This window comes from Pelobates fuscus, chromosome 1 (assembly GCF_036172605.1).
Source record: "Pelobates fuscus isolate aPelFus1 chromosome 1, aPelFus1.pri, whole genome shotgun sequence".
Taxonomy (NCBI): domain Eukaryota; kingdom Metazoa; phylum Chordata; class Amphibia; order Anura; family Pelobatidae; genus Pelobates; species Pelobates fuscus.
Genome location: NC_086317.1, coordinates 240526035 through 240550396, shown reverse-complemented (window position 1 = coordinate 240550396; position 24362 = coordinate 240526035). Strand labels below are relative to the sequence as shown.

The 24362-nt window shown below is 45.5% G+C and overlaps 1 protein-coding gene across 1 annotated transcript in view; it reads right to left on the bottom strand.

Annotated features, from left to right (window-relative positions):
- RNF19B (ring finger protein 19B) overlaps window positions 1-21357 on the bottom strand; it is a 65284-nt gene extending 43927 nt beyond the window's left edge. Inside the window, exon 1 of the mRNA XM_063455860.1 lies at window positions 20813-21357. Within this exon, the coding sequence (XP_063311930.1) occupies window positions 20813-21306 (494 nt within the window). The 5' untranslated portion in view covers window positions 21307-21357. The remainder of the gene's footprint in view (window positions 1-20812) is intronic.
- Between the last annotated feature and the right edge of the window lie 3005 nt (window positions 21358-24362).

Below are 24362 nucleotides of genomic sequence, written 5' to 3'. Positions count from 1 at the left end.
AGCCAGAACCCACATAGCAGCAGACATCACACCAGAAGAACTACTAGCAGCAATCAAGACCCTAAAACCTAATAAAAGCCCAGGCGGCCTAACAGCCCTATACTACAAAACCTTTAGTGACCTCCTAATCCCCAAGCTCTGCAAGGTCTTTAACGCTATGCTCAAAGGAGACCCTTTACCCCAAGACATGACGCAAGCAAACATAACCCTGATACCTAAACCAGGCAAACCACACGATGAACCGGGACACTTCCGCCCCATTTCCCTTCTAAACCAAGACCTCAAAATACTGACTAAAGTAATGACAAACAGAATAAATCCCCTCCTAAACAAACTAATCAACCCAGATCAGGTCGGCTTCATACCACTGAGACAAGCACAGGACAACACGAGACGAATCATAGACCTGATATGGTTAGCCAACCACAGGCAGACCCCAACAGCAATACTCTCCCTGGATGCGGAGAAAGCATTTGACCGCCTCCTGTGGCCCTACCTATACAAGGTACTGAATATATACGGATTCCCACCTGAACTAGTCCATTTCCTACAAGCCATGTACCACAACCCAACAGCACAATTACTAATCCCAAATATATCCCCCCCTCTTTCCCCATCCTAAACGGCACTCGTCAAGGATGCCCACTCTCCCCCCTCCTGTTCGCCCTATCCCTTGAACCTCTCCTAGAAACCATTAGACACAACCAGCAAATAGAAGGACTACACGTCAGAGACGAAACATTCACTATTGCAGCATACGCGGACGACGTCCTTCTGACACTGACCAACCCCTGCTCATCCCTACCCGCACTACTATCGACACTACAAACATATTCCGAAATCTCGGGCTATCAACTCAATGCCACCAAATCCGAACTACTTCCACTCAACCTTACGGACGACACACTCCAGACCCTAAAAAGCAAATTCCCATTCCGCATCTGCCCAACAGCAATCTCCTACCTAGGGATACAACTCAACAACGACACCACCACTCTATACACCCCTAACTACTCCCCTCTCTTCCGCAAAGCGCAGGCGGACCTTCAACGCTGGAAACTCATGAACATCTCATGGCTAGGTAGAATCACCTCTATAAAAATGAACCTCTTACCCAAATTCCTCTACGCGTTCCAAGCACTACCCATCCCATGTAAAAAAAACAGATCTCAAACACCTACAAACCGCAATAGACCACTTTATATGGAATGGAAGGAAACCTAGGGTCCGTCGAACTACCTTATATGTCCCCACACCATCGGGTGGGCTAGGCCTTCCCAACTTAACACACTACCTACATGCAGCACACCTGACACAAATACAGCACTGGCACCTCCCACCAACCCACAAACGATGGGTAGACCTCGAAACCTAATCTTTGGACGCGACCACCCTTCCCAATACATGTGGCTCCCAAGACAGCACAGACCGATACCCCCCCCCCCACTTCCCCAGCAATCACCTACTCGCTTGACCTCTGGGACCGCCTCAGCGAAAAATTTGACCTATCCGCTGGCATATCACCCCTCACTCCAATACTACGCAACAAGATGTTCCCACCAGGCCTAACACCACAAAACTACGCCCACTTTGAAGAAAGAGACATCAGCAGAATAAGACATCTCTACCCCAACGGCAAACTCCTACAATTCACAGACATACCCAACTCCGACACCCTGACAACATTCGATCACTTCCGATTCCTACAACTCCGCAGCTTTGCAACCACAGACGAAATCAGACTTGCCGCCACGTCAACCCTTACCGAATTCGAAAAAAAAAGCCTTCACTCACCATCCCAAAAAAGCCAAATATCAGACCTGTACCTCACGCTAACAACCCACCACTCACAGGTAACACTACCATACATCGCAGCATGGGAAAAAGATCTAGGCACCCTAAAAGACCCCACAGAATGGGCCGACATATGGGCGGCCACTAAATCAATCACAATCTGCGTCACCCACAAAGAGCAGGCCTATAAAATGCTCTTCAGGTGGTACCTCACACCCCAACGCTTGATGGCCATGAAACGGTCCACAACAAACCTCTGCTGGAAAATGTGCGGAGGCACCGGCACCTTCCTTCACTGCTGGTGGACATGTCCCAAGCTCGTCCCCCTATGGAAATCCATCACAAACCTCTTAACAAAAATCCTCAGTAGACCAATGCCCCTTGACCCATGGGCACTCCTACTATCCAAACCTATAGACCCCTTCACCCGCAGCGAAAACAAACTAATAGCCAGAATAACTCTAGCCACTCGAAGAGCAATAGCCGAAACGTGGCTCACCCCCCACATACCATCCCACAATCGCATCCTCCACAAAATAACAGACAGCATAGACATGGACAGAATAACGGCACTGATACATGACTCCCCAAAATCCTTTCACAAAATCTGGGACCCATGGCTGGAGAACCATATCTCCACACCATGGTAAACCCTTCCTCAATACACCCACACCGACAAACCCCAACACGTGCAACAACAACACCAACATGCAACCCACTACCCACTCAACACATCCAACGGGGTCCGAGCGGGACCCCGGGAGGGCAGCAATAAACCCCCATACCCCGCCACCCACACACCACCCCCCCCTCCCTCCCCAACCCTCCAACGGCTGACAGCCAATGATGATAAACCACCACCTAACCCCCCCAGGCACAAGACCACCGCCACTACTATCACGACCAATGGCCACCAAACAAGCACAACCATCTGCTCACATGACCAAAAAAAAAGTACCTTACCCAGGCCTAACTTCTCGGGCAACAACCCAACCAATCGCACCCATAACAAAAGAACGACCCGAGAGGCTTCACTAGCGACCAGGTCATAACCCAAGAGCACAACCCAAATAACCACCTTCATACTCGAATGTGCCACACCCACACCTAACTGAACTATTGTAATGCCATATTGTTGTAACCATACCCCTAACCTTACTTTTTTCTCTTCTGTGAAAATGTTTCTTTTTCTCACTTTGAAAAATGAAAAATAAAGAATCTTTAAAAAAAAAGGAAAGTTAATAATGAGGAGTGGTGGGAGGGTCATTCAGCGCTAACCTCGAACGGTATGGAGCCAGGTAAGGGGTGTCCCTTAAGTAGGGAAGGGGGTGTGTCATACGCCCCTCCTACAATTACAGGCCAAACGGCCTTAATACTTGTGCTAGGGGCTCATGATAGTACAGAGGAAAATACACTGATGAGTGTATAAGAAAAAAGCAAGTCGGTTATGGTGTGCCGGAACCGACGATGAGGTAGGCCTGTAAATAAAGAGGGCAAAAACCGAATATCAAATGTATTACATACCAACAATACATAAACATTAACCAGACATGTCTTGAAAAGCATTTCTTAATTCTTGTACAGGGTTAGGTATGTATCGAGAGTAAGCGGAGGATTTCCAACGCCCCAGTGTCTTAATCACATGAACCGGAATGTTTACACTGGAGGCTGTGGAGGCCGCTCCTATGCGAAAGAAATGGCCTGAATAGTTAGCTGATTTGAGGCCTAGCTGGGTTAGTAAACACCTGACGTGGGTCATAAAGGTGGTTGTAGTGAGTACCGAACCTTGTAGCATGAAAAGTGGTTGTGATGGTGGTGCATTGCTATGCTGGGTATATGAGTCCAGTAGCTTGACGGGGCACCACCTGTTGTGAGTAGGATAGTACTTAACCTCTACTGGAGCAGCATGTTGACTGGTTTTGGAATGGGGCAGAGTCAGGATATAATGGTCCATGTGTTTCGTTACGTGTGAATGAAGCAGGATGTGAGTAGACTGTCATGTTGATGGAGGTGAATTCTCTTGGTCTCAGGAAACCATAAAAGGCTACGTATATTGCTGTTTTAATGACAAGATTTGTGCTGTCGTCAAAAGGTTTTAAATCTAGTAAGTTGGATAAGTCTTTAAAAATATGAAAATCTATAGGTAGCCTCTGAGCCGTATGCGGGGGTTCGGATCTCTGGATACCCCTATGGATATTCTTCACTTGGTAAGAGGACATGAAACTCGAGTTGTTTGGTTGTAAAGTTAGCATGTGATGTTGGACGCCTGTCAGATATAGTTTGATTGTGTTGTATGATAGTTTGAGATTGAGGTGGCAAAAAGAAGCAAACCCCAACAAGGATGTCATGATGAAAGGTTGCAAGATGTTGTGTTCCGCAAGGAATCTTTTAAAAAAAAAGAAAGCTGTCGTAAGTTGTTCTGGTATTAGTGGACAGTGCTAGTTGGGACAATGTTCTGCTATGTTGCATGATAGCGTCTAGTCCATTACTAGATGGTGAAATAGTGGAGTGGTCGTGGCTGTGAGCGCGGCTGACGGGAGTATTTGAAGAAAAGCCGCAGCAGCCGTGTTACATACACCTGGAACATGAACACAACACAAGAAGAAATTATGACATGCAGCCAACCAAGTGAGTTTCCTCAGAAATCTCATAATAGTCAGGGATTTAGAGCGGCCTTTGTTAATAATGTGACAAGTTGCTTGGTTGTCTGAGTAACATCGTACTGATAAACCTGCCCATAAATGCCCCCATGCCACGGCAGCCGCCACGATTGGATAGATCTCAAACAGAGCTGAGGTGGTGGAAAAACCCTCCAGGTCCTGAACCTCTGAAGGCCAGCTGCCCCAAAGCCATTCGTTCCCAAAAATTGCTGCGAAACCTGTGGTAGACGCCATTTCTAACCACAGATGAGTCAGACAATTGAGGGAGGAACATACTTTTACCATTCCAGGTGGTTAAAAATTTTCTCCACATGAGTAGGTCTGCCGTGGCTTGGGTATCTAGGGATAACCTGTGCGCATCATGTAGAAAAAGTGGGAACATGTAAAGGAGTCGTGAGATGAAGTCCACGGCCTTGAGGTATGATGCGCATAGCAAAATTGAGTGACCCCAGCAGAGACTGTAGTTCTTTGCGGTTACCAGTACCGAGTTGTATGTAGAGATTTATGTTGGGGAGAATGTTTTCTACCTTAGCGCGTGGCAGGCTAGCTTGCATGATGGCTGAGTCTAGTATGATACCCAGGAATGCGATACAGGTATCTGGCCCTTCGGTCTTGGTAGGGGAGACTGGAACACCCAACTGTTCAAATAGGCTGATGGTTTCCTTGAGGCTACTGGGATGGGAAATATTCTCCTCGACCAGTAGGAAATCATCAAGATAATGTAGTACTGTAGGACATCTGGCTATATTTAGTAATAACCAGCATAGGGTTTCAGCGAATACGTCAAAGATGGCCGGACTACTTTTAGAACCAAAAGTGAGACGTGAGAAAAAGTAGTAGTTCCCGGCCCACTTGATGCCATGTAGATGCCACAGTGTAGGGTGGATAGGCAGTAACTTGAAAGCATTTGTGATATCGGTCTTACTGAGCCATGCTCCGACCCCCGCCTGTATGATAGCCGTAATGGCGTGATCTATAGTGGAATATTGTAGTGAAGATTCCTCAGAGGGTATGAGGGAGTTCAGACTAGGAGTGGCGGAGGTGTGTGGTACCGATAGATCGATGATAAGTCTCTGTTTATGGGAAGATTTCCCCGTGACAATACCGATGGGGTTTGTCCGCCATGTGGTGAAAGGAGGGGACTGGAAAGGCCCCAATAGGAAGCCCTCTGCCACTTCCTTGGCTATGAGTGTGTCAACAGCTGTAGGGTTTTGCTGTGCGGACTGTAAATTAGGACATTCCAGGATTCAGGAAGGCATGTGTATGATACCTGTGTGGAATAGCCCCGAGATAATGAGATCCACCAGATGTCTAGACGGGTGATGTGACAGTAATGTCGTAAGTGTAGAAATGTTTATCGATGTCAAGTATTGTTTAGGATACATTTTATTAGGACACATGGTTTTAGCATGTGCCCTGAAACATTTTAAACATATATGCAATAACCGACATCCACTGTAATTACATGATCCGACATTAAAGTTGTTACATATCTGGGACTTGCCCAGAAACTTGATAGGCCGTCCCAGTTTGTCTGTGGGCGTTTTTTTCTGTAGTACCAGTGGAACTAGTGCCCTGCGAGGGGGTACGTTCGTTCGCAGTGGTGGGACAGAAATTAGCCGTATGAGCCATAGAGGAGCAGTATGCACAAGCCGGCGTTCTTAGACCGGCAAAGTGTCTGCAGAAAATGACCGTATCTATCTTGCTCCAGTTGGACCTTGTCCCGTACTGGGAGAAAGCGCCAGACACTTTAGCAGAAAAGGATCTATGGTAATCGTAGAAAGCTGACCCACCATATTTGTTGCCCAGGTCCACCAGCTTGTGCATATACAGATCAAACTCCTCACGCCTGTGGGGATATACTGCACAGATGACATCACGGTAAATGCCAAACGCCAACACAAACTCAGGGATAGTCAGTTTCCTATTAAGGCGGGCATCCCTAGATTTGACCACCACAGAAATATCGTCATAAGCGCAAGTCTTATGTTCCACCACATCCTGAGGGGCAATCAGCAGTGAAGCCAAGTTGATATCTTTACCTTCCAGGATGTCTTTTTTGAGGTGCTCAGGGATCATATGGGCAGGGTTAACCTCTTGAACGTCAGAGGTGGTGGCTGGAGAAACGAATTGCAACTCGACCGGTGCTGGGGGGGGGGGTTGCAGCGGGCGTCCCAGCCATGGTAAGGGCTGAGGTGACCGATTTGAGTTTCTCCAGCCTGGAGTTGACCCTGCTCATGGATGCCATGAGGGATGAAAGCATGCCGTATATATCTCCCGGGTTAGACTGCCTAGTCCCTTCCCCTGCATCAATGTTATCGGTTGAGGTGTGAAGTAATTTGTAGAGTTCCACTTTCCTTGCTGTTGCGGGGAATGGGATTTGTCATCTCCTAAGTTCGCTGGTTATGCAAGGGATTGTCCATGATCTGAAGGATGCCGGACTAGCCACCTCTCCTCCCTGTGATGGAGTGTTTGCTCTAGCCGGAGTGCCCGGTAGGGAGAAATCCTCTAACCCTTCCTGAGACATACTACAAACAAAACAATTAATTAGTGTTTGAAAACCACCAAATTGTACTGGCAGGCTAGCTAAGCCAAATGGCGAAACATTATACTTGTTTGGTGACAGGTGAGGCCCTACTAATTGCTAAGCGGCTTGAGAGGCTCTATGCGTTGGCGCAAGGGGATTTGAGGCCACTCGTCGTAGTGGCAGGAGTTTTAGGCCTCTCAGTGACTGTAACACAGAATAACAGGGGCAGGGAGTGACAGGTGAGGCCCTCTCTGTGCAACATGCGAGGCGGCTAGCTAACGTGTGGCCCGATGGGTGTTTGCTTCCGAAACGTTGAGGCGGGGTGTTGGCCTCGCGGGACCGCTAACTGATGGCGACTGCCAAGAAGGGGTAAATACCTATTGGGAAGCCTATGACCCTATTGCCAGTACTCTAACCTAGGGGGGAAGAAATGAAATGTATGGTAGAATACCATATGAGCAGGTGTACGTACCTGGTAGTATGACAAATCTCACAGGAAAAAACGTGTGGTGCAAATATATATAAGCTTGACAGCCTGAAACGGGTAAAAGAGTAGTATGATGGAAAAGAAACAGACTTGTAGCCTGTACCAGCAATGTGTTTTAAGGCTTGCTGGCGTATGGCTTGTAAAATGAAATGTTATATACCATGGGAATATAAATGTTTACTCAGGAAAAGTGATGCCGTGGCTTTAATAAAACATCTATGAGAGGAAGGTGAGGGAGGCCGTGGCCTATGTATAAAACAGCATATGTGTTATATAATAACAGTGTGTAAGGGAAAGATAAATTGATGCAAGAGATTATTTATATATATATATATATATATATATATATATATATATATATATTATTGTGCAGTAAAACGACGTATGATTGGTTGGATCAGAAACGTGTGATTCAACCCGAGCATGCATGAAAAGGAAACTATAACCTTATGTATGTGTCATAGTTAACAACAAAGAAATGAGGCCTGTAACGTAGGCTGAATCAATTTTAAATGAAATGGATAATTATGGAAAAACTCCTGGAAGCGTGGGAGTCAAATGATCCATACAGAAATGTTAGCTGGTTTCATGCACCTTGATAAAATAAGTGATACCTTTAAATAGAAATAACAATAGTCTGTCTATTAAAACAAGCAACTATTTAACCGAATGTATATACATGAAATATGAACTGTAACTCACAAAACCGATCTATGCGTAATACATAGCAGAATAACCGAATCCAATATGAAGGGAACCAGAAGCTAGGACGAATAGTTTAAACATATGCATTTTATGCGAACAGCAAGCGTGCTTAAATATATCATGAATAAAGTGCCAAACAGAAACACAACCGAAATTATAATCGTTTAGTGTAGCAAGGGAACAGTTTGTGCGAAATGATTACTTCACTTAATAAGACTGGTTTAGCCGAACAAAACGTACGAAATGAAGCCGCGAAACGGCTTGTATAATTGCGACATAGCAGAGAAAAAACGTAAAGTGAGGACCCGTGCTGTACCGTGCGCCGTGGGAACCGATCCTGGCGTGACAGTTAGGTCTAACTTACGGTTTAGGAGTCCCTGGGACGCGATCTACGATGAAGACCGAGGTAAGAAGCTGGACGGACGGAAAAGGCCTGCAACAGGATTCCTAGACACAGCTTGCCGCGGAGAAAACTCGTGGGAAAGAAAACCAAGAGAGAGAGAGAAGAACCAGGAAGTGGATCCTCATTCAGCGCTGACCTCGAACGGTATGGAGCCAGGTAAGGGGTGTCCCTTAAGTAGAAAAGGGGGGTGTGTCATACGCCCTTCCCACAATTACAGGCCAAACGGCCTTGACACATACATATACATATATATATACACACACACACAACGTAAAGTGTTTGGTACCTGGTGCTCTGGTCACATAATAGATAATCCCATAAAGAGATAATAAGGGGCCATAGGTCAAGTATCCGACTTATTTATCGTGATGGCAAGTCGGACAAACATTTTCTAGTATATCAACATCAACTTTCATTGTTGAGATCTGTGGCTATAGACAACATTCCCACTCCGATAAGGGGTGGAGATAGGGGTAGGATTCTGCTACAAAGAGAAACATTTTGGATAGTTGAATTGAACACTGTGTCCTCTAAGGGTCTTAATGAAGACCTATGTACGAGGAGGGTTCAACCTAAATATTATCCTAATAAGATTTTTCCCATTTATCCGCGTGGAATGCATGTAATCTGGATCCTAATTTACTTGTGATGTAGACGGATAGTCAATATCCAGTTGGATATCTTGAACGTACAGAAACATGCACTGAATATTAAGATATGTAACATATGCTTGAATACATATGGAGGACCCTGCGAGGGTCAGCATAAGGAGACAGCACTTTGTAAAAGTCAGAGTTTGAATTTATGTACAATACGTAAAGGAGAACGGAGTGAGGTCTTGAATTGATATGAACGTGAATGAAATGTAATGTTGAATACCTGCAATCCAATTACATAGGGCAATCTAAATATATATTCCTACTGTATCTAACGGACTCTACCAGAAAGGCAAATATAGACCTATACCTGTAACTGATAACCAAAACTACTGTCTGTACCTAATATAGTTCATCACGTGATGTTCTAATCCAGTATAATTAGGAACTTACCAATACCTAATAGTACTAGCCACGTAGCTTACACACATTTAATTCTACAGGCTCCACATAGTTACGTCCGATGTAATTAAATCTGCACGATATAATTATACAACAGGGTAGGATTCCAATACTAGACACAGTTCTAATACTAAGCCGTCGTTTCCTTACTAAAAGCCTGGTTAGTGGTACCTATATATGTGAAAAATATATATGTATGTGGCTTGATACTTGGTTTATATAGCTGTGCTGGTACCTTATGGCCATTCAAAAGTCCTGCATGATCTAATAGAAGTAGGCCTAGCCATGTCTCTTGTGTGACATATCAGACCTTGTAGGAGTGCAGGGCAGGGACAGGATATGTAGCGATGTATCGCTCAGCCATAAGTACAGTAAATCGTAGATACCTAGCCGCTAAATATACGATGTAACATACTTGAGTGAGATGTAAGGCCAGCTTGTGGATCCAACCAAATAATCTATAAAACCTACCTAACGAATGTAGTATAAGGGGTATGATGAGTAATGTTGCCCTAAAATGCTGAGTACTCCGCAACCTGTTCTAACCATGTTATCAGTAATGCCCTTGATACGAATATCCTCTAACCTATGACCCTAATGGAAAAAAAACAGATACAAGTGAAACCAGCAGTCCTAATAATGAACCTAAAGATATAATGAATTATGTGAGAAGTATGTGCGTGGCCCTGCCCGGGACCTACTCGAGAGTAGAACAACAGACTTAAGATAAAACAGTAGTGCTGTTAAGGGACATAAACATGGTAATATAGTCAAGAGAGTAAACTATACACTTGAGTAGAATTGACGCAAGCAGTGAAGGAAGCCACCATAACAGGATAAGGATCCTAAACTTAGTTAAATAATTATACACCAAGGCATTAATTAAGGTAACTTACTATACAGAACTAGTGATAACATCTAATCCCCAGTTAAGTGTCAAAGACCCGGTCCCCCTTGAATATAGAAACAGATACAAGAAATCGTAGTCATACGTTCTAAATGGAATAGTAGTAGCATAGGTGCAGGTTATACAGTGTTGATGTTGGACATAGGTTAAGGAATCGAGCCTTAGTGACATGAGTATAGGAATGCACCGGGTGAGCATTTAGAGGCTTAGTTGAGTGAAAACCAAATAATGTTTATTTAAGCGAACCAGTGTATCGTCAGCATCTACTGACAAAGCATGAAAAACGATGAACAAGCAATGTGTTTGCTTACCTAAATTAAATACGAACTTAAAATATCGATATGTGCAATATCAATAATAACCAATATAGGCCGATATTTAACACTCAGTATTAACCGAAACAAAGAATTTATTAACATTTCATAAGATTATGTGTAGATAATAAACATTAAGGACTAGACCATGGGTCGTCAACCTGGTCCCTACTGCCCACTAGTGGGCGTTTCAGGATTCCAGGTGGGCGGTAGGGGTTTCGGCGGCACAACAAGCTAATGCTAAATCCTCCTTTTGAGAGAGTGGGCGGGCGGGTGCACAAACACACATGAAAGTACGAAGGCATGCGAACTCGTGCAAACACGAGAATGCGTGCACGTGAACAACAGAACGCGTGCATGCGAGCGCGAATGTGCCAATGCGAGCGAGTAACACGTGGGAAGAGGAAGGGGAGGAGTGGGAGCTGATGCACGATAGCAGGGACAGGCAGAAGCAGAGCAGAGCAGTTGTAAAATAGGAGAAAGAAAAGTTATAGGCAGGACAAGGAGAGAATTGTTGTTGGCTAATAATAATAATAATAATAATAATAATAATAATAATAAGTGGGCTAACTAGCTCAGCCTTATTTTTGTACATAAGGAAGGTAAAAGAAGCATAAAAAAAGGAGATAAAAAGGAAAAGATAAAAATAAAATAAAAAAATAAAAAGGGGATAAAATAAAGGAGCAGAGTACTTGTAAAAAAGGAGAAAGAAGGAGCGCAGAGTAGTTGTAAAAAAAGGAGAAAGAAGGAGCAGAGTACTTGTTAAAAAGGAGAAAGAAGGAGCAGTGTACTTGTAAAAAAGGAGAAAGAAGGAGCAGTGTACTTGTAAAAAAGGAGAAAGAAGGAGCAGAGTACTTGTAAAAAGGGAGAAAGAAGGAGCAGAGTACTTGTAAAAAGGGAGAAAGAAGGAGCAGAGTACTTGTAAAAAGGGAGAAAGAAGGAGCAGAGTACTTGTAAAAAGGGAGAAAGAAGGAGCAGAGTACTTGTAAAAAGGGAGAAAGAAGGAGCAGAGTACTTGTAAAAAGGGAGAAAGAAGGAGCAGAGTACTTGTAAAAAAGGAGAAAGAAGGAGCAGAGTACTTGTAAAAAGGGAGAAAGAAGGAGCAGAGTACTTGTAAAAAGGGAGAAAGAAGGAGCAGAGTACTTGTAAAAAGGGAGAAAGAAGGAGCAGAGTACTTGTAAAAAGGGAGAAAGAAGGAGCAGAGTACTTGTAAAAAAGGAGAAAGAAGGAGCAGAGTACTTGTAAAAAGGGAGAAAGAAGGAGCAGAGTACTTGTAAAAAGGGAGAAAGAAGGAGCAGAGTACTTGTAAAAAGGGAGAAAGAAGGAGCAGAGTACTTGTAAAAAAGGAGAAAGAAGGAGCAGAGTACTTGTAAAAAAGGAGAAAGAAGGAGCAGAGTACTTGTAAAAAAAGAAGAAAGGAAAATAAAAAATATAAAAAGGAAAAGGAGAGAATTGTTGTTGGCTAATAATAGTAAGTGGGCTACCTAGCTCAGCCTTCCTGCTGGGAATTGCTATAAGGAAGGAAAAAAACGTGGGGAGGAGAACTGAGGAGGGGAGCTGATGCACGGATGAGAAATCATATTATGAGCAAACAGAGAAATTGTCGGAATATCACCGAAAGAGGAGACCTTCGTTTGTTCCTTACGAAAACCAAATATCTAGTTTCACAGCATCAGCCTCAAGGATCTCATTAATCACTAGTAAAGGTAATTTCGATTTACTTTATTGATTTCTCATTAAAAACTTTATAAAGTTAAAACATTATAAACATGCATAAAGTAGAAACACCCTCCTTTCTAAAAAATATTCCGCACTTGCGCGAAAACTGGTGGGCGGTAAGGAAATGTTTCCATCAAGAAAGATGCATTAATGGGCGGTAGGTATAAAAAGGTTGACTACCCCTGGACTAGACAAACTAATGAGGGCCATCAGTGGGCTGGAATAACTGTAACCAAACGCACAGTGAATTGTGAATAGTAACTGAAACAGTGAAGTAAAAATTCATATGAAATCGTGTAAAACCTACTACTAAAATAGGGCGTTCGGTTATAAATATACGAACAACCCTCGTGTATATAACCGAACGTTCCGAGATAACGAAAACTGTACGAAATAATAGTTTAGGAAAACCAACAACTTGGTGTTCGTACGTTTGAGCAGAACAAGTGCGTTCGTGCGCATGCTCCCGAAAGGCCACTAAACCTAAGTGGGATACAAACAGGCTGGAAATAGACGAAAGACGGTACTATAGCCTAATCTTTCGCATAGCCGCGAGAAAACAGAAAAAACGAACAGATATATGCGAAAGGAGATTAAAGCATAGAGCCGCCCCGAAATGATGCTGAGCGCCCACAACTGAGCTGCGACAGGCGGCTCGACTCATGTTTTTTACGATTCAGTCAACGAAGTGACTGGGAGTCGTGTCAAGGTTCTGGATAGTTGAAAGACAGCGAAACAGACAACCAGGAGCTGCAGGACCAGGTAAGCGTTCCCATGAGTTGAAGGCAAGTAAAATGGCGGTTTGCAGAGACCGGAAGTCATGGTATGCAAATCGCCAGACTGAAAACGATAATGGGGAGTGGTCAGGCGTCCCTTAAGAAGGGAAACCGGGGGGCGGAGCCTGACTACCGAGACAAGCAGTCGCAAGGCCTAAAAGCTCCGCGAGTAAAACGAGGAAAAACGGTGGAAAACCCAGGCTGGGTACCCCCAAATCACCACAAAGACATAATATACCACCTATGTGCGACATGGGGAGAAAAAACAAAAAAATACCGACCGAGAAACACACCCCGGGACTCACGATTGGCGATATGTGGAGACAGGCCCGCGGGGCAAGCGGGACCGACATGGCGGCGCTGCATGGCGGATGCTCCGATTTTTCGGATGACCTCTCTGGAGAGGAATATTTGCTGGCACCCAAGTCGGGGAGACCGCCACAGCCGACTAACCTGGACCCAGACACCGCTCCGGTGACTTTAGCGGCCCTCACGCGGCTACTCGCAGACCACCACAAGGACCTGCACAACGACATCGCTGCACTGAGGGGCGACCTAAAAGGAATAACTACCCGCCTAAACATGCTGGAACATACAGCCCGTACCACTACCCAAGACATTGGGGACCTCAGACTAACTGTACAAGACATTCAACGGCAACAGAGACTCCACGAACACCGCATGGCGGAGCTGGAGGATGCTGGGCGGCGTGATAACCTGAAGATAAGAGGGATCTCAGATGGGATCTCCGAAGCTGACCTAGCCCAAGCTGTTGTACGCCTTCTGGCAAATATCTTACCGCCAGCACAGGTCAACAAGATCGCCCCTGCCAATGTATTCCGGATCCCCAAGCCGCCAAGGGCGCCGACCGGGGCCACTCGGGACGTCATCCTTACCTTCCACACTCGACTAGACAAAACGACAGTCCAGACTGCCTTGAGGGGAAAGACGCCGTTCCACTTTGAAGGGATGACTTTGACCTTCTTCCCCGATCTCTCGAGAGGCACCCTGGCTTGGAGACGTTCCCTCCAGCCTCTGACCACGCTCCTCCGGCAAAGAGACCTCAAGTACCGATGGCAAACGAACCACACACTCACCGTACATCAGGGGACGGACACTCATCAGATCCGAGAGCTGAGCGACGCAGCAACGCTTTTACAGGCATTGGGCCTACCACCAGACTCCCTCGCACAGACGGAACAAGGGAGCGACACATCTCCTCCACACTCATGGGACCCGGCAAAATCCATCCCGTTCGTGCCGGCAGGCCACACACCCGAACCCTACGTGGCACTCACTACCTGAAATGCACACGGGACAGTAATGAGACGACCTCCGGGATGGACGCAGAGTATACCAGCATAATCATTCAAATAAAAGGACGTTGGACAAATCTATTTAATACAACATATAACACAATCTGCCTGCAAATACACAGGAGAGCTCCTAACCCTTGATTGCTGGACATTTCTCCAGTCATATTGATCTGACGGAGGAAGCTCTAACTATACTCTGGCATACAAAATAGCACTAGTCCTCTTTGACATACCAAGGCAAATTAGGAGTTAATTACCCCCAACCAAGAATGGCCCTGCATGTCGTTCCCTGGATGCTAGTTACGCATCTCAGTTGTGGCCTGCCCATCCGGGCATCTAAAGTCTGTTTTACGCCATTGATACAGATATTGGGACTCCCGCCCAACCACGCTCCCATAACTAGACTTAACCTGGGGCTGCTCACAGACACGACATTTTCAGAGAGTTAACAGACCAACACTTTCCTATTGTTCTCCCGGTTACCCCACCCCCAACCATCACTAAGGCCCTGGCACACCTGGACAGACCCCAGGGTTTCATCTTTTGCCCCTCGCATATGGCACAGGGGAACCCTTCTGCCTGCAACATCACCACCCCACGCTTCCCGACAGACATTTACTAATTAGTGGTGGAGAGGCGTGACGGGCCCCCGGGTAACCCCATGCACGCAATCCCGCCTTCACTGACCGCTATTACCTAGATGGGCCTGGACGAGCAGAGATGACACAGCAATCCCTGACACGGACAGTTATAAGCCCCATCCCTCGCCACGACTCCGGGGTCATACCCTGCTCATTGCGATAATCTGCCCCCAGATATACCGAACGACTAAATGACCACAGACGACACAATGAGGTAGCAGTACCGACAAGTGTCAGCACTGACACTTATATGATACACTATTTTGACGCACGAAAAGCTGCACCCCGATGAAGCGTCCAGAAGGCACACCACCCACCCATTAAGTTTTGTTAGTTTGCCTTTACTGCAGACGAGGATGTAGCCGGCAGCAGGCAGACAACTAGTCACTACACTTAAATATCAAAAGGTACATATACCCGTCCCACCCTCCCCACCCCTATACAAGACAACCTACGATCACCATACATTAATTGTATACTGTTAAGCCTCAGATGACAAAGGGATAATTGACTAAGCCTGTTGATTAACATACTTCGTTTATGTCCCAACTAATCTCCTCTTATAAGTTAACCTAGGTAAACCCAACATGTTATGTCGATGCATAGTTTGGAAATGCCGATATCTGTAATGTAACAGGTCATAATCTATGTCTCACTAAGCACCATACTTGTATCGTGCCTCACACGCGCCATAAGCGTTTGAACTACCTAAACCTGTTCCTATATACACGTTACACCTATACTTTACCTAAAAATGCACAACCGGGTTAACGTGACCAACATATCTTGCTTAGTAACATGTTATTATTTCTTTTGCCCTACCGCTAATAATCATTATAAGTTTTCTAATCGTGTATTTACTAATGCTGACACTTGCATGCAGTTTAACACTAGATAGTCTTACTATGTTTACATATGTTAAAAATTGTTTAAAAATGTGCTTTCCCCTCAATGCCACATACATCTGAATCTATGATATTGTTGTGATTATGTCTGCTGTTGTGGCAACATATATCTTTTTGTCAAACCATGCACAACAAAAATAAAGAATTTAAAAAAAAAAAAAAAAAAAAAAAGAAGGGAAACCAAGCCCCTCCCAACACACAATAAATATATATATATATATATATATATATATATATATATATATATATATATATATATATATATATATATATATATATGTTTATTTTGTATATACTAAGAATAAAGTGAATGGCTTCTCTTAAGACTTTCCCCTCAAACAGACATGCTGTTTTGGCAATATATGTGATATGCTCTGAATTTGTTTTTTAAAGGGAAGTAAAAATGTTATCCTTTTATTGCTGGGCATCCTGAACTATTGTACGGACTCTGGCTTAATTGAAAGTATACCTCTGGGCACACTGCTAAAAGATATGTGAAGGGAGGTGGAAGTCTATTACATTAAATATATACAAAAGCTTCTTCTCATTTACGATGAGTGAGTGCAATATTTAACCTAGTAACCAGACTTTTTTTAAATTTTTTTTTTAAACAGGGATATGCTATTGCAGGAATAGGCAACCTTCAGCATTCCAGATATTGTGGATGTGGATTACATCTCCTATAATGCTCTTACATCCAAAATGCTGGAAAACATTCAGCAACAGCCAGTATGACTCATTTTTGTGAATATTTTGGTAATGATCCAACATCACACAATGGGAAACTTGACTTTTATGAGTTGGGTACACAGAAGAGAGGGCGCCAGCTGTTATAACTATCAGCAACCCACATACAAATCCTGTCCTGTAGAAATCATAACTTCAGACTACAAAATCACAGAATCCCACCACACCTCCTTCTGTGCCATGTGAATCGCTAATTTATTATAACAACAACAATATGGATTAGGATTTCATACCAACAGACTATAAGAAATTGACAAGTATGAAACAATCACACAACTTGTGTGCAAGATTATATAGCACATGCTCAGATACACCTAACAAAGTCTATGGCAAATAACCTACTAAAACTATCTAATAACACACCACATAATAAGTTAAATCACAAATAGACTGTTAAAACAAACAAATGAGAGGTTATTGAAGGGTAAGGTGGGGGTTACCTGCTCCTTATCTCTACCAATTGTCACCATTAATTGTATTTGCTATGAATTTCTATTACATCTTCTTACGTCATGACATTTTACATTATTACAGAGAAATGCATATGGATGAATCCATCATGCTCAAAAAGTACTGAAGTGGCAGGGTTTCCATCCACAAGAAGAAAGAAGAAAAAAAAACATTCACCAATAAAAGCAAAAGCATTTGATAATTAGAAACTACTTGACCATTAGGAGTTGACAGGTAAAAAAACACCTGAAACACACCAGTTGTTATGAACTACACTTCCCTGAAGTTCAGGTTGCCGTAATTCTTGCTAACCAGCATATAAAAATGTAGTCAACCACTGCTAGCTAATGGACAGGTAGTTTATTTGGCCATTTAACTGAGCATGAACTGCAGTACACAGCAGCCGTAGCAAGAAAGTTAGCCATCATTGACGTAGGAGATTGCACATTGTAAAGAAAACAGAAAGCACAATAACTAATTGGAACCAGTAATTCACGTTCAAGGTGAGGTTTTCAAGTATTTGATGAATAAGGAAATGGATAACATATTCAGGGTTATTCCAAATGGCAACAATGAGGTAAATATAGCCAAGCTGTGACTATAGCTGATTTGAGGATTTTCTTTCTCCAGATCAGTTATTTTTGCATCAGTTTTGCCAATTTGAATTAACAGCAAAACGTGGCATGTGTAAATGGTAGGCATATAGAGTATGTTTGCAGAATTGCCATGTATTCATTGACATACCATTGCCCGGGTATGTGTATAGTTTACAAGAGGCAGAAATTCAGAGATACAAACATATGCCTTGATATATTACAGGTGGGAAATACATTTACCTAATGTATAGTACACACAATAGGGCAGCGCTGAATAGAAATATTATTTGTCCATACTACACACAGTAGACTTCAGTCCTGGGCTCCATGGTGGACGACACATAGGGGCCACCATGTTGGATGACTCACTAATCGTCCATGGATGTCTCTCACAGTCCCGGCACACACAGTTACCATGGATGTCTCTCTCAGCCTGGCGCACAGTTACCATGGATGTCTCTCTCAGCCTGGCGCACAGTTACCATGGATGTCTCTCTCAGCCTGGCGCACAGTTACCATGGATGTCTCTCTCAGCCTGGCGCACAGTTACCATGGATGTCTCTCTCAGCCTGGCGCACAGTTACCATGGATGTCTCTCTCAGCCTGGCACACAGTTACCATGGATGTCTCTCTCAGCCTGGCACACAGTTACCATGGATGTCTCTCTCAGCCTGGCACACAGTTACCATGGATGTCTCTCTCAGCCTGGCACACAGTTACCATGGATGTCTCTCTCAGCCTGGCACACAGTTACCATGGATGTCTCTCTCAGCCTGGCACACAGTTACCATGGATGTCTCTCTCAGCCTGGCACACAGTTACCATGGATGTCTCTCTCAGCCTGGCACACAGTTACCATGGATGTCTCTCTCAGCCTGGCACACAGTTACCATGGATGTCTCTCTCAGCCTGGCACACAGTTACCATGGATGTCTCTCTCAGCCTGGCACACAGTTACCATGGATGTCTCTCTCAGCCTGGCACACAGTTACCATGGATGTCTCTCTCAGCCTGGCACACAGTTACCATGGATGTCTCTCTCAGCCTGGCACACAGTTACCATGGATGTCTCTCTCAGCCTGGCACACAGTTACCATGGATGTCTCTCTCAGCCTGGCACACAGTTACCATGGATGTCTCTCTCAGCCTGGCACACAGTTACCATGGATGTCTCTCTCAGCCTGGCACACAGTTACCATGGATGTCTCTCTCAGCCTGGCACACAGTTACCATGGATGTCTCTCTCAGCCTGGCACACAGTTACCATGGATGTCTCTCTCAGCCTGGCACACAGTTACCATGGATGTCTCTCTCAGCCTGGCACACAGTTACCATGGATGTCTCTCTCAGCCTGGCACACAGTTACCATGGATGTCTCTCTCAGCCTGGCACACAGTTACCATGGATGTCTCTCTCAGCCTGGCACACAGTTACCATGGATGTCTCTCTCAGCCTGGCGCACAGTTACCATGGATGTCTCTCTCAGCCTGGCGCACAGTTACCATGGATGTCTCTCTCAGCCTGGCGCACAGTTACCATGGATGTCTCTCTCAGCCTGGCGCACAGTTACCATGGATGTCTCTCTCAGCCTGGCGCACAGTTACCATGGATGTCTCTCTCAGCCTGGCGCACAGTTACCATGGATGTCTCTCTCAGCCTGGCGCACAGTTACCATGGATGTCTCTCTCAGCCTGGCGCACAGTTACCATGGATGTCTCTCTCAGCCTGGCGCACAGTTACCATGGATGTCTCTCTCAGCCTGGCGCACAGTTACCATGGATGTCTCTCTCAGCCTGGCGCACAGTTACCATGGATGTCTCTCTCAGCCTGGCGCACAGTTACCATGGATGTCTCTCTCAGCCTGGCGCACAGTTACCATGGATGTCTCTCTCAGCCTGGCGCACAGTTACCATGGATGTCTCTCTCAGCCTGGCGCACAGTTACCATGGATGTCTCTCTCAGCCTGGCGCACAGTTACCATGGATGTCTCTCTCAGCCTGGCGCACAGTTACCATGGATGTCTCTCTCAGCCTGGCGCACAGTTACCATGGATGTCTCTCTCAGCCTGGCGCACAGTTACCATGGATGTCTCTCTCAGCCTGGCGCACAGTTACCATGGATGTCTCTCTCAGCCTGGCGCACAGTTACCATGGATGTCTCTCTCAGCCTGGCGCACAGTTACCATGGATGTCTCTCTCAGCCTGGCGCACAGTTACCATGGATGTCTCTCTCAGCCTGGCACACAGTTACCATGGATGTCTCTCTCAGCCTGGCACACAGTTACCATGGATGTCTCTCTCAGCCTGGCACACAGTTACCATGGATGTCTCTCTCAGCCTGGCACACAGTTACCATGGATGTCTCTCAGCCTGGCACACAGTTACCATGGATGTCTCTCAGCCTGGCACACAGTTACCATGGATGTCTCTCAGCCTGGCACACAGTTACCATGGATGTCTCTCTCAGCCTGGCACACAGTTACCATGGATGTCTCTCTCAGCCTGGCACACAGTTACCATGGATGTCTCTCTCAGCCTGGCACACAGTTACCATGGATGTCTCTCTCAGCCTGGCACACAGTTACCATGGATGTCTCTCTCAGCCTGGCACACAGTTACCATGGATGTCTCTCAGCCTGGCACACAGTTACCATGGATGTCTCTCAGCCTGGCACACAGTTACCATGGATGTCTCTCAGCCTGGCACACAGTTACCATGGATGTCTCTCAGCCTGGCACACAGTTACCATGGATGTCTCTCAGCCTGGCACACACAGTTACCATGGTGGGAAGGAGCACATAACTCACCCGCAGTCCGGGGCCGGGCACCATCTGCAGTCGGGGTCGGCGGCCAGGCAGCGCCGCAGCAGGAACTCCTCGTACTTGCGGGTGAGCGGGGGGTCCCGCAGGATGGCCCGGACATGCTGGGGGCTGAGCCGCTCGGCACACTCCGGGCAGCGCAGGTTCACCCGGCTCTCGGTGATCTCGATCCGCAGGTATTGGCGCAGGCAGCGCAGACATGACCGGTGGCGGCAGCTGAGTAACTCGGGCAGCTCCTCGGGGGGCTGGCGGATCAGGCACAGGGGGCACTCCAGCAGCGAGTCAGGGCCCGCGGGGGGCGATGGCGGGGGGAACACCGAGGCCGGTACGGTGGGGGGAGGAGGAGACGGCGGCGGAGATGGCACAGAGCTCGGCTCGGGCACGGCGCGGGTCCTGCCCGGGAACACATTGGGCAGAGAGAGGAGGAAGCGGCGGCGCCGGGCCCCCGGGCAGGGAGGAGGCTCCGCGGAGCCCTCTGTCATAGCTGGGACACCGGAGCCACCAAACCAGGAAGTGGCCAGTGTCCGGGGATCCTACTGCGCAGGCGCAGTCCGCATCCCTGGGGCCGCCCGGAGCTGGCACTGAGCATGCGCACTGAGAGGGGGCGGGGCCTGGGGGAGACTGCGCGTTAACAGTGTGTGTGCCGGTGTTGTGCGGTACTCATAGCACTGAGCGGCTATAGAGACACACACACATTGCATCCTCCAATATAGCTATAGTCACAGCTCGGCTAGATTAATCAGCAGGATTTATATTATATTGTTTAGCATAAACCACAGCAGGCAGGCAGTGCTGAGCTGACTGTATTTTCCTTACAGCCCATTAATTAGTAGGGGTGTGCTTTATTATCAGTGCTCTCAGGTTATGACAGGTCAGAACACGGAGCAGAGTACAGCTTAATTGGCATACAGGTAGGGTGGCAACCTAGCCGCTATTAAAGGCTGTCTAACCGGTGCCAGTATTGCAAAGGCTGCTATTTTCTGTAATGGGACTCTGAAAAAGAAGGCAGAGAGAAATGGAGCAAAAATATCCACCTCAATTTTACATGGCGGGTACACACATTGCTGTATACACACAATGAAACCCACAGACACACAAAGTGTGACATTTCGTCCATTGATGTCAAGCTTATATTATTAACTATGCCAATTACCATGGACTGTATTTGTTTCCTTAAAAAAAAGGTGCAACCCAACTCAGGGTTATTCACTAAAATGAGAATTCAAAGTGACTTTCAAATTTAAGGACAAAATAGTCAAACTGGAAAATTTCTCTAAGTCAACTATGCTTCCAGTTCAGCTATTTGTTGTCTTACATTTTAAATTCACTTTGTATAACCCTTTGAATAACCCTGATAATGTTTTCTCTGACAGGCCTGGTCTGTTGTGGTTATACAAACACACCCTTTTTTTTATTTAATATTTTTAATTCTTTTTTTTATTGTGCATGAAATCATAACGTATTGGTCTACAATGCCCCAACAGCATGTGTAGCCGTAGTATACAGAATTTCAAAACAATTTGTTAGCATTATGATGATAATGATGACTTTTTATATATAATACATTTTTTAGCAACAAGGGCAATGGCGTGTGTATATAACGAGAAGGTTGGGGGATCTACAAAGTATGCCATAGCCACTGATAGTCTAATCTAACCATAAACGTGGTATAAAGTGTACGAAGAGAAAGGCATAACTGCTTGTGTGTGAGCCGCTAGTGTTCCAGCGGTGGCCATAACAGCAGTAGCCGCTGACCCAGTGTCTGTGGAGATGTTAAAAAACTTTAAAGGCCTGAAGAGTCCATTATACCCTGGTAAGGGTTGTCACCTATTCAACTGTAGGTGTTAGATAGGTGCAATTTGTGATTTTCTGAAAACTGGCAAAAGAAGTCGTTAGGGTTAATGTGACAAACCCCCCTTTTCTAAGTGAGTTTGCCACAAGTTCGTGGAGGAGCCTGCTTGCCAGCCTCCTACCCACAGACTATGGACCTTATAAAATGTGATATAAAAGTCTCTATATAGGACTATATGGTTCGGGAACCAAACAGCTGCATGAACCGGAAAGCACCCTGGAGCTTGTTAAGCCTAATTGCTACTTTGTAACAATTCCACCTCAGTGCTTTAAGTGTTCGTCTGGGTGGGCGCAATTCCTATGGACGACCACAAGGTGACAGCCATCTTGTTCGCATGAATGCAGGCAGCTGTGTTTGGGCATGAATCTTGTGCAACTAAAATCGGAGACAGAAACTCCCGAACACCGCTGGACTTTCATCATCGCCTGCGTTCGGTTCTACACAAGTTAGAAGGGCACGGTTAGGTGAAATTGTTAGTCTGAACAAGGAGAACAAGCTCCATGGTAATACCATTGACTATGTTCGGTAGTTTGTTCGTTTTTAAACTACCAAATTAGCTCTGATTGTATGGAACTGTTTTGGCATGGGACCATGCGTGCGGTCGGTCAAACAAATGACTTCCAGGAAATTCCTGAATCTCTTAACTGATCTGGGTCATTTTTGGATATGTTGGTCACCCAGATCAGGGCTATCAGGGGATGTGGAGGTGTTTTTTTTTTTTTTTCTGTATTTTTAGGGTTCTTTTGGGATGTTTTGGAAAAAGTATGTTTTTTCTGTGCTTGGAGATAATTGGATTAGATCAGTACAGTTCCTGATCCAATTATCTCCCAGACACAGAGGAGGGATTATCTGATTTTGCATGGGAATGTCCTGGACCTGAGATTCAATGTAATTGTTTCTACTGTGGTTTACTCTCAGGTCCGGGAAGGAGTTCCTCTTGCATGGGGACATGCATATAAGGCCAGTTGTGGCTGCCATTAAAGTATTCCAGCTTGTACTTCCAGAACTATGTATCGTCATGTTACTGGGAGGGGAAAGGGCTAATCACTGTTCCAGCTTGGAAGATTTAGCAGGGAAACTCCTTGTAAGGACTAGAGCTCCCAGGACGGTGTGTCGTCCAGTGCCTGGAGGTTGCTAGAGCGAGTTCCCCATTCGGCTCCTGGATGGAGCGGTTCCAGGGCCCCAGTCAAGCCACGCCGACTGAGGGCAGAAGTGCTGCAGTTTGTCGCATGTTCCAGCTAGGAAGCGGTCCTTTGGTGGAGGTACCCAGGCAGGCGTACAGGGAGCTTCGCCACAGTTAGGTATTAGGATCCTAAATTGCGAAATTAAGCGAATGCCATTGGTCCGAATTGCCGAAGCAGACATTTTTTTTTTACTTACCCAAATTTCCGAACTGAATTTTTGCCCATGCGCATCCCTAGTAGGTGTGTAAAGCAGGATAGTGCCACTGAGGTCTGGGGTACTAATTCAGGCAAATATATGGAGTAACCGTGTATAGCACATCTGTGGTAAATTGGATTAATAACTGTGTCCAATATTGCCTGACAAACACACTCTTTTAATGCTTAAAAAGATAGCAACACTGGTTTACTATCCCTTTTTCTATTCTATCCTGCTTATGTAGAATTCCCTAGGAAAATATTGACTTCCAAATGTTGTAAAAGAAAACCCACATAATTAGTAATA